Source organism: Erigeron canadensis, chromosome 3, assembly GCF_010389155.1.
Source record: "Erigeron canadensis isolate Cc75 chromosome 3, C_canadensis_v1, whole genome shotgun sequence".
In the NCBI taxonomy this organism is placed as follows: domain Eukaryota; kingdom Viridiplantae; phylum Streptophyta; class Magnoliopsida; order Asterales; family Asteraceae; genus Erigeron; species Erigeron canadensis.
The window spans coordinates 28,503,634-28,515,835 of NC_057763.1; the positions used below are offsets into that span (position 1 = coordinate 28,503,634).

General features: G+C 31.0%; 1 protein-coding gene across 1 annotated transcript; it reads left to right on the forward strand.

Moving 5' to 3' along the window:
- The first annotated feature begins 2,609 nt into the window (after positions 1-2,609).
- Positions 2,610-9,645, forward strand: LOC122593692 (serine carboxypeptidase-like 13). The gene is made up of 13 exons (XM_043766136.1): positions 2,610-2,832; positions 2,935-3,080; positions 7,071-7,147; positions 7,245-7,367; positions 7,452-7,554; positions 7,645-7,682; positions 7,781-7,882; positions 7,975-8,061; positions 8,281-8,454; positions 8,538-8,609; positions 8,715-8,863; positions 8,951-9,122; positions 9,216-9,645. Exons 1-13 carry the CDS (start codon positions 2,696-2,698, stop codon positions 9,297-9,299), a joined length of 1,464 nt encoding a protein of 487 aa, XP_043622071.1. The 5' UTR covers positions 2,610-2,695; the 3' UTR covers positions 9,300-9,645.
- Positions 9,646-12,202: the final 2,557 nt, after the last annotated feature.

A 12,202-nucleotide genomic window follows, 5' to 3' on the forward strand; every position in this document is an offset into this window, starting at 1 on the left:
ATATTGGATCTGAAGCATTCCAAAGTTGGCTAGAGTACAAGTGGGGGTTGTCACCCACATGCAAGTGTTGCATTAATTTAAGCTGGAATTAGATCATCATATTGATTTGTCATTACATCAAACGAAATGTAAATTCTAGAAAATTATTAAATAAATAAAAAACTCAGAGCACTTACGAGTTACGACAAGCAACTCCGAAGTCAATCTTTTTTATTTTTTTCCTTCCAAAATATGAGCATTGACTTATTGCTAAATATAGTATATGGATTAATTTAGTTTAAATAGAATTTTCCACTCTTAGATGTAGAATTTTTAATGAACTTTTCATGTTTCCGTATAATTAGTGACAGTTTTTTTTAATACAATATATGCACACTAAGCATTTACTCGTAATCATTTATGCAAACGTCGTTGACCTATATTTTAATATGGGATTTGCTATACATTAGTTAAAAAATATTTAATGAACCAGTTATTTTTTTATTAATCAAAAATTATATTTAATGTGTATTAATTCAACTTAACAATTTTTATATTTAAATCAATAATTAATACAAATTTTCATATTTTAAGAAAGCTGGACTTTAATAACCGGTTCATTAAATGCTTCTTAACTAATGCACTACGGGCACTAGTTAGCAAATCCCTTTTAATATATTGGATAATAACTTTACCATGCTACATCCTATCTCGATTTAATCCTTGGCAATGTTTATCCGTATTATAGGTTGTTTTCATTTGATTAAAGTACGGAAAATAATATAGAACACATGTAAGAATTTCGAACCAAACCTTTGTATTGTGAAAGATGTCACCCTCTAAAAGTACTGAAAATTATATAGAACCCAAAAAGGTGGTACCACATGGAGGCAAGGAGGGTTTTTCCAAATTTAGATTTTGTTATATAATTTTAAATTTTTCATAAATTTTTTAAAATTTTTTTATAGGGTTTTAACATTTTATACTCTTTTAAATTTATTTTTAATGAAATTTTTAGTTTTGTCACCTCATAATTTTTTTTCCAATACCGTCTACTTACCAATGTATAATAAATGTGGCCATGTGGGTATCGTTCAAATCTACTTAAACTTAAATGTATATGTATACAAGTAAATTTTTTGACATGTAAAATTGACCCGTAGATACAATTTTCTTGGCTTTACTTTGGATACCTATTACAGTATTACATATCGTATTTGCACCATTTGAAACCACTCACGACATCTTCAAACAGTCGAGAATCGAGATTAATCACATTCACCTATCATATATGCGAATAAACTGGATATCTTATAAGCATCAAGTCAACTACTCATCAGCCATCCGTCTACATCATATGAAACGTACTCAATTAACCTGGAAAAGTTCAAGTTTTTCAAAAATATATGTTTCAACGACAAAAAATATATATTGTAAAAAAGTTCATCCACTAGTCCGCGTTTTAATTATGAAACTATTTTGAAGTTTATGTGCTTTACTAGGCTCTTAAACGAACATAAACAAGTCTTTGTAGATGTACGTTTGTTTAACTTAATGAACGGGTTACGGACAAATAAATAATCAAACTTTATTTTGTGTTCATGTTCGTTTTTGGGATATACCACCTTTTAATGAAATTATTCAGATGAGACTATGAGAGTGTCTATATTTAAGCTTAGCTAGCTATATGAAATCCTCATATTATCATTCCATTAAAAACTATATTTCTATGTTTGACACAAAAATTTCAAGTTGGAATTATGCTTAGGGGATTGCAGCTGGAAAATAAGACTAGGAGTTAAGCTTTCTACGTAAATCTTTTTACACTAGTTTTTTATTATAAAGACCTTTCGAGATTTTTAAGAGCTTTTTAGGGTTGATGCTTTTGATCTCAAATGCATATTCAAACAGAGCTACAATTTTAAAAGAGACTTATTTTAAAAAGTTTGTGTTTTTAAGCTCATAAAAACCCCAAAACCCATTGCTAAACAGACCCTAGATGTTACTCATTTTGAGATATATAAATCGTCAAAATTTTCTTTAATGATTATATTTCACCAAAAATCATTTGTCTTTTGAAATATCTCTAGTAACTGTTTACATAAATTACTTATACCACTCAATGTCACTATCATTGCTAACAATCATAGCCACCACCACCAATTCGACGCTGTCATTACCATCATATCGTTATATTGCGCAAGTACACTAATTGTATAAGTTCATGATACACTCGTATAAATTAACTTGGTAAAATGGATAAGCCTTTAAGGGTCAACGACAACAAGTTGGTCTTTTTTTTTTAAAGTGCGGATTAATCATCGTTGCGAAGGCTCTAACATAAGCTATTTTTACATACCTTCTCATTCTCCGATACTCAGTAAGAAGAAAACCCCCTAATAGCCGCCCAAAGCCACAACACTAATTAAGGATAAAACTCTGCCCTTTCAAGGTTTGATCCTAAGACCTCACCCATCACAAAGAGACTATTTACACTGCAAGTGGAAGTACAAGTTGGTCTTTTATTATAAACGAAAAAACCCCGAATAAATCTATCTCTACCTAATCTCCTTCCCCTTATATATCAACATACACGAACCTACCTATTCATTTTAGCTATAAAAAGCAAACATCCTTCCCTTGATCGCCCATTTAAAAAAAAATAACAAAAGTGTTAAAAAAAAAGAAAAAGAAAAAGAATAATCATTAAACAACCATGTGTCTGTCACTTGTCTCCCTCATCATCCTCATTCTGTGTTGTTCATCTTCAACGCTAATGATTGCCAACTCACAAACAATTGTCAAATCCTTGCCTGGCTATTCGGGCCCTCTCCCATTTAAGTTAGAAACAGGGTAAGCTACTACTTTTGATAATCTACAAGTATAGAAAAATATAAATACAATATATGTACATATTATATGTATAAATAAACGATTGAAACGTACTTCGAGCAGGTATATTGGGGTGGGAAAAGATGAAGCAGTGCAACTATTTTATTATTTCGTTGAATCAGAAGGGAACCCGGAGGAAGATCCGCTTATTATTTGGCTAGCTGGAGGACCCGGTTGCGGCACTCTTCGCGCATTCTTTTTCGAAATCGGTATGTTAATTTTTTTAATTTTAATTTTTTTTTTTTAAAACAAACCCGACCTTTTTTAATTTTGGAGCATAGATTTATAATGTGGTTGTCATTTATAAAATTTTTTATTTATATATTTCTTGTCATAAGCATGTAAATCTAGTTTAATTATTCGAATATATGATCATTCGATTAGTAAACTAGTATATTATTTTTTTATAGATACATTAATAAATTTCTTTATCTATAAAATATTTAAAATTAAAATATAAATATAAATACAAATAAAACGAAAATATATTATATAGCATATGGGGTTTGACAATTTGCTAGGAGTAAATATACTTTTGATATATCGGATATGTAATAACTCTGCCATGCTGTATTTAATTTGTTTCGTTTTAATAAATCTTACAATTACAATCTTCATCCGTATTGTAAATTGTTTTCACATGATTTTAAGGAAAAAGAATATATATATATATATATAAGACCATCAACACATAAACATAACAGTAATATATTTTACTTTTACTAGGTAAAAAAAAAAAAAAAAAGTAAAATAACATATCGTTGCGTATGCATAAAAAATATGTAAACGTTTTGAAATGATTGAACTATGAAAGAATTAAACTATGGTCCACTTTCAAAGAAATTACCCATTGAAAGTGAACAACACGAAGTTGGTCTCTTATACATCCGCCGTAAAGTCGTAATTAATATAAAAAACCTCGTATACATCCCTACCAAATGGTCCTACACCTCGTGTTTTTTTTATTTATTTCATTATCATATAATTTTATTTCATTTTTTTGGCTGTAAAACCAACTATCTTTTTCCTTTCTATCAGGCAAAGCTCGTAGGAGATAGAGGATGTTTGATCTTTTCCAAATAAAACAACTTTTTATATAAATTTATATTCAAAAGGTACGAATTAACATGGCTTTTTTTCAAAATTTTAGCTCTTTGATCACCAAACCACGTATAGATTTATACCTAATCAGATTAATGAATGAAATTGGTATGTATTTTGAAACATAGATTTGGTCAAAGTTTGTTAATCGTTATTTTTAGTGTTGTATGAGTGATATGTATTATCTTTTTGACTTTTAAAATTGGGGATAACTTAGATGATATCATCTTGGTTAGATGATGTTGCTTTCACAAACTATAAAAATCATAAGGCTTTTTGATATGCGTAAAAATTGATTTAAATGAGTTTGTGAGAGCAACATTATCCAACAAAAACGATGTTAATATCATAAATAATTTTTCTTTTAAAATTTCATGTTTAAAATTTCATGTTTTTGGTTGCTGTAAAATTCAAAAATGTCAATGGGGTCATTATGATGGGCTGGAAAAATCCAAACCATGGGCCAGGGGACTATTATGATGGGCTGTAAAATTCAGAACCATGACTATAACAAAAATGTTATTTATTCACATTTATTTTAAAGAAGTATGAAGAAATTTCTTAATTTGTTCACACTTAAAAATATTTAAAAGGTATTCATATTTAAAAGTGTGAATAAATTTGAAAATTCATAAATTTTTCACACTTATATATGTGAGAAAAAAAGTTCACACTTCTAAGTGTGTAAAACTATATCAATTGTTCACACTTAGAAGTGTAAGTAATAATTTGTAACACCAAATTTCTTCACACAAGGAAGGTGTGGAGAAATTTGGTGTTACAATTTGACTTTCACACTTTTAAGTGTGAATATATTTAACATTTGTTTACACTTTTAGGTGTCAATTTTTTCTTTACACATACATAAGTGTGAAAAAATTATAATTTTTCAAAAATTTTCACACTTAAATGTGTGTATACTTTTTAAACATTTTTAAGCGTGAATAAATTAAGAAGTTTTTTCACACTTCTTTAGAGGAAGTGTGAATAAATGCATTTTTTTTGTAGTGCATATAGGGATGAGCACGGGTCGAAACCCGGCCCGACCCGCGACCCGTGAGAGCATGAAAATGTGGACCGTGACCCGGCCCGTGAAGACACGGGTCGGTTTGGGTCGGGTTCGGACGGGTCACGGCTTTCCATCACACTTTTTTGGTTTTTGCCTTCACTCGACCCGTCCAACCCGTGACCCGCGAAAACACCAAAAGCTTGACCCGTGCTTCGGGCCGGTTCCGGGTCGGTTCCGGGTCGGACGCGGGTCAACGGTTTTTTTGCTCATTCCTAAGTGCATGTACATTTTTTTTTTCCCGTAGACATCGGTGATCACCCTTGAGTGAACAATTCTCGCCACAAACTCTTCAACCGAACCAAAAATAACCAAACTCGTTGGTTATGATTTTATATTAACCAAAACTTTTTGTCAGGGTTCGGTTTTGGGTCATAAATGAACCTAACCAACTCATGCACACCTCTAGATTTAAACATTAAGTTACTTCTTTTCGTATATTTCTTAAGAGTATGTAAATTTATTTCCTTTCTTACATGTAAATGTAATACCAAATGGCGTCTTTTACGAGTTTTAGGTCCTAATATCTTGACGATGTATGAGAAAGTTGCAGGCTCTATCTGTATGATTAAAAAAAAATTCCGGCTTTTGCATGGGGTGGGCATTGAACCATTAAACTTTGTCTCCAAAGGCAAGAGTGTTAACTGTATTTTCTTTCTTACATGATATACTTCTAACACTCCTTTGATAAGTTAATTATTAATCAGTCATAAAGGGTTTGTTATACTTATCGCACTACAACAAATATATTATTTACTCACACTTGTTTTTCCATACCTTTAAAAAGTGTGAAATTTTTTGTAAATTTATTCACATTTAAAAGTGTGTAGAAATAATTTACATTTCAAAGTGTGAAAAAATTTAAAAAATCACAATATTTACACACTTATACATGTGGAAAAGAAAAGTTCACACTTTCAAATGAGTAAAAATATATCAATTGTTCACACTTTAGAGTGTGAAAGTTAATTTGTAACACTTATTTTATTCACACATGGAGGGTGTGAAGAAATAATGTGTTACAAATTGACTTTTACACTTTTAAGTGTGAAAATATTTAACAAAAGATTTGTTTACACACTTATAAGTGTGAAAAAATTAGAACTTTTGCCTCACATTTTTTATAACAACGTATGAATAAATGAAATTTTTTTTTTAGTGATCATTATACAATGGGCACATGGCATTAATAATATAACAGCATCCACATGATAGGTGTTGTTGTCTTTACGAGTTTATAATGTGCATTTTATAAATTTCTAGGGACAAAAATAACTTTTTTTAATTATGCATTTTTGATTATTATCCCATGTAAATATGTAGAATTTCTCAAATATGTGCTTTAGGCCCACTAAAGAGTGATACAACATTAAAACCACTACCACATATCGCAACTTTATTTCTCAAAAGCCAAAAGAGTAGATTGTCTTTGTCACTACAAAATATATTTTACGAGTAATACAAGTAATAAGTGACAATTGATTGGTTCACGATCAACATCAACAAGACAGCAACTCTTTTTGTACGTATTGCATAGGATGATTAATTAAAACAGTTCACGATAGTCAAATAAAGGAAAATTTAGAGTTTTTTTTTCTCATCATTAAATATGAATTTGTCAAATCTGATAGTACATGAAACGTATCAGAGTTTTTTTTTTATTCCACAAACATTTTACGGTGCATGAAACGTATGAATTTTTTTTTTTCTCATTAAAACAAATTTTCTGATAAGATTCATCATGCATCATATCCATTCAATATTAATTGGTCTTGCATGATATTTATGCCCCATATATATTATAGATTATTCAATTATTAGAATTAATTTTATTTTAAGGAAATGATAAACATAACTCCGCTGCTATGTTTAATTTGTTGAAAGATGAATAAAAATGTTGTACAATGAATATAACACCTCGTGTAATTAATATGCAAATATCAGACTACAATTTTTTTTTTATGTTTTAAAAAACTTATGGAAATTATATTGATATGAGTTTGTTGAGTTTCATTCATATATTTTTCTACAGGTCCCATGCAAATTCAGTATGGAAATTATATAGATAATGTCCCCGCATTACAGTTGGACCCAAATTCATGGACAAAGGTACTTGTATGGTACTTGTATAGACTATCTAGCTATGTATTTTACTTTTATAAATTGTTTGCGGTTTATCTTGCAATAACATCTATTTAATTAAAAGGTGGCAAATGTGATATATTTGGATGCACCAACGTTAACCGGATATTCTTATACAACAAATCCAGATGTTGTGCGTTCTAGTGATACAGAATCTGCAATGCAAACTGCTGAATTTCTACGAAAGGTTGGTTAAAGTTTTATAAATATGTACTCATGCTAAGCTATTGACGCAAGATTCTTAACAATGATATATAAAAAATTAATGCAGTTTGTGAGGGATCATCCAAAGTTTTTGAACAATCCCATGTATGTGACTGGGATATCTTATTCTGGTATTGTTATTCCAATAATTACAGAGGAGTTGTATAAAGGTATAAGAAACAACTTTCCTACCCCCTTTTTCCTTCACTTTACTAATATGTGTGATTATTACTAATGATATTTTTTTTCTGTCTTAAAAGGCAATGATGAAGGACTTGAGCCAAAAGTAAACATTCAAGTAAGTGTATTATAGTTACAAGCTTATAAGTATTAGGTTGATGTTTATAGACTTCTCATGGATGACAATGCTAATGATATTGATGATGGAAACCATAGGGATACATGGGAGGAAACCCGTTGACAGACAAAACTGGTGATATTAACTCCAGACTTGAATATGCTTATCGTGTTGCACTTATTTCTGATGAATTATTTGAGGTAATATACATTTACGAATCCGGTTCCCTGTGATTCATGCCCTAACGCAACTTATATATTAATTCACTCTATGAATATTCCAATATATATAGGCGACAAAAAAGGATTGCAACGGGGATTATGCTGAAGCTGACAATAACAATTTGAAGTGCTTGTCGGATATTGATGAAGTCAACAAAGTAAGCATTGTTCATTTTTTTGATTGTTTTTTGAAGTGTAGCATTTATCCTCCGTATTAGAAGTAGCAAGTATACTTACAAAGTTACAAAAATGATTACAAAACCGAAAAAGTTTTTCTTTTTCCTATTGCTGATAGATTATTTTGTGAAAATTATCCTTTCGATATTAAGGTTTTAGCCTGCTATATGAGACCTTGATTCTGTTCTTTTCAATGTTAGCGTGTTGGTGACATCAATATTCAACAAATTTTGGATGCTGATTGCGATCCAGCAACCAATTTGGTTAGAGGTGGGAATCCAGTTGTAAAGGGTAATCGGAGAACACTACGGGCTAATAGTGCAATTCAAATGCTTCCCGCCCGATCTGTGTTGAAGGATAACGTTGTTTGTCGAGTAATGTCTCACTTCCTTTGTTGCCATTGTATTTGTTCGTGCCTGATGAGGAAATGATTTAAATATTTTATTCTTTTTAATAGGGTGCGAACTATGACTATGCAACCCTTTGGGCTAATGATATAAACGTCATGAAGGCACTTGGAGTACGTGAGGTATAGTACCAGATAAACGAGTAAATTTAGGCCTTTTTGTTCCTTTTAAGTGTATAATGATTGGAAAAAACTAATGTTGTATAACTGCTTCTTGTCATTAATTAGGGAACTGTGAAGGAATGGTTATTGTGCAATTTGGACATGAAGTACAACTACGGTAAACGTTCAATGCCACAATATGAATTCAATGTCCGAAGTAGTGTTGCCTACCATGAAAGGTTAACAAAGAGAAAGTGTCGAGCTTTGATCTTTAGGTTTGAAATGTTTCCCTTTTACTCGTATTGATTTTCCAAAATGTATATTTGTTACATCAACTTCTAACATGTATTACTTTGGAACAGTGGAGATCATGACATGATGGTTCCGCATGTGGGCACACGTACTTGGATAAATTCTCTGAATTTGACGATTACAGATAGTAATTGGGACGCATGGTACACCAATGGTCAAAATGCAGGATACAAAACCTCATTCGAACGTGATAACTATTCTTTGGTATTTGCTACTATAAAGGTACCTAGCATGTCATTTTTAGATACAAAAGATGAAGAAGAATATGTTTTATACATAAAATTGAAAATAATCTATGATTTGTTACTTGTGCAGGGAGCAGGTCATACAGCTCCAGAATTCAAGCCTCAAGAATGCTTTGAGCTGGTTAAAAGGTGGTTTGCTCATAGACCTATCTAATTAAATCAGTGTCGCCCAGCTAGCCATGGTTCATGTCACTCGAATGAAGTTTCCAACTAGCTAGGCCGGGTAACTTGTCCTTTTAGACCTTCGCTGGGATTACGAATTTGTCATCACAACGTTGTATGAAGAAAAAATGAGATGGCCAATATTCATTGTAGGTTATTATTGAAAATGCATAGCTAATTTATTCTTTGGTGGAAGTGTGCAAATGGATGATCTTCCATTCTTGTATGGTTTTGTACGTTATACTATGTAACATGCCGTCTTTTTAAAGGTGAATCCGTGAATAAAGTAATATTTTATGTATTTACATTCTTAAATTAACTAGCTTTAACTAATTACAGGAATACTTGAAGTATGGTATTGATTTGGTTGAAACTTTAATGATTAGTGGGAATAATAATACCGTTTTATTTTTGTACAAGACGAGGCTTGATGATATAATCCCAGCCAATTCCCCTTATGACTAAACCTCCTCTTCTTCAACCTTAATCTATCCAAAGTTTGCATTCAATCACCAAAAGACAAACGTTTAGTTAAATTCTCTTATTAAAGTAGTCCAACCGAAGTAATTAGGAAATTAGAGTTAACTTTTTTGGGGTGTTGTGTGGATGCCGAGGTATATACAACTTTACAAGGAAAAAGAAGAACAAAAGTTGGTGATTCTCCGATTTTAATCCAGGTAATAACCTTATCTTAAGGTATGATTATATCCATAACTTGTCCTTTTATTAATTAATTAAATTTGGAGATTCTAAACTTATTATAAAGAGTTTGTAAAAATTTCGGCGTGAAGTACTAAGACACGTACGTAGTCAATGTTTATGAGTTAAAAGTTGAAATGGGAACAGATTTATATCTAGATCGATGCATTTAAATCATTATTAATTCGAACTCTAAATACATTCGAATGATAAACTCACCAGCTGTCTTGAATAACTTTGAAATAAACCATCATCCATGCATTGTAATTACTTTATATTTGTGGAATAACTACATATTCAAAATTTAAGGCCACTACAAGAAAAAAGCCCTTTAGCGTCTTGATTAGCGACTAATTTGAAGCTAGAGACGTGCTTAGCGACATCATGATTCATGTCAGAAGTCTCTAGAAAAAAGTCTCTAGGTATATTTCAAGCATGTGTTCACTTGGACGTGACTCAGACTTACCTTGATCAATTCCATTTTACTTGTAGTGCACATTCCCAAGGCTTTTCTTGATCACATTTTACCAATTTTAGCACCGATTTTATCACTCTTGTAAAATTGATATGTATGTCTAGCCTAGTTGTAGGTTTTACCTAAGGTTTATTTTAGGGATGACAAACCTTGGAGTTTTTACTTCCGAAAACTTGTAACGATCCATAGTCAATATCTTAATGTTTTGGGTATGTGCAAAGTTTCACCTTTCTCCTTGATGCCATATACCGACTGAATATTCGGGAAAAAAAATTTATGCAAATAACAAGTTAGACTATGAAATAATGATATCAGACAATGCAATTATGTTCTTACAATTTAACAAATATCACACATAATTTGCTAAACCAAAACAATACAATATGTTTTATTTATGGTATTCATATTTTAAAATGTAAATAACTTTACACGAATGTCACAGTGTGTATCGAACTTTTATCCTATGTATTATATGTAATCAATTTTCAAATTCTGTGCATTGTAAGTATTCGACTAATAAAAAACTTACAAGTGATAACGTATGTGATTGTCACATATACTCGGATACATACAATGCACATGATTTAAAAATTTGTTACATAAAATACACATGATTGAAGTTCGATATATATACTATGACAATTTATGTAAATTGTTTACATTTTGAAGTATTAATCCCTTTATTTATATTACAATATTCATAATGGTCAAGTTGTTAGAAAAAATTAGTTAAAGGATTCTATCAAAGATTCAAACCCGGAACACACAAATTTCCCAACGTTAATTGTTAATGCTTGCATGCTAGTATATATATTAATATATACTAAACTGATATGAACTTATGAAGTGATAATAAAAATAATAATAAATAAAAAGTTTCAAAGTTTCAACCCGACAATAAAATAGAGAAAAACACAAGCAGAACAGCGGCAAAATTTTCTTAAAAATATGCAACAAAAAGTAAAAGATTAGAATGAAAACTTGAATTAAGACGATGTATTTACTGATTAATACTTACGTACTGTATTTCGTGTCCTACAATACAACAAACGGACCGCCTAGGCGCCTACCAACCTTCACTACAAGTGTACAAGTCATCATATCCCAATACAATCTATCCACCACGTTGATCGATAATTTTGTCATATCCACTCTCACGTTCACACGTGAATATAGGCCTCTAATCTACTTGTTGTAATTACTTTAAAAAAATTGTATTTTCTTTTAACTACTGTATTGTTTTCCAAATTCCCTCCTAATTCCACGCCTAAATTTAGAAAGATGACAAAAATGCATTCTTGGGGACTTTATATTGACCGGGTAAAACCATACGAAAAAGGTAAATAACATACTAGTAAAATACCATATGTTGAAATTAAGATTGTAGGCTTGTAGCAAACCTTTCTTCCTTTTTCCTAATTAGCATTTACTCATAATGATTAAAATTTGAAAAAAATTAAGTGGTCTTTTTTTAAAAAGTTTTCTTGATCATATCGTTGCTGATTGTGCACCAAACTGAAGTTAGGCCGAGGCCTGAGAGTGGGGTGATTGGTATTATGGTTGTTTATTGACGATTCCCCGAAGGTATAATTTTTGTCTCCTTACGCCAACAAAGTATATGTGTGTGTGATCTGGTTCGATCGTGCCCCCTTGAGGGCTTTAGGGTTCTCCCTTTTACAGGGGAGAATAATCTAATAGGAGAAGTTAAGCCTCTTTAGATT

Bases quoted from the DNA above. Each gene is read 5' to 3' on its own strand.
- LOC122593692 (XM_043766136.1), top strand. From the start codon at position 2,696: ATGTGTCTGTCACTTGTCTCCCTCATCATCCTCATTCTGTGTTGTTCA. The intron at 7,368-7,451 runs GTTGGTTAAAGT...AAATTAATGCAG, and splicing joins CTGCTGAATTTCTACGAAAG to TTTGTGAGGGATCATCCAAA. The intron at 8,610-8,714 runs GTATAGTACCAG...GTCATTAATTAG, and splicing joins AGGCACTTGGAGTACGTGAG to GGAACTGTGAAGGAATGGTT.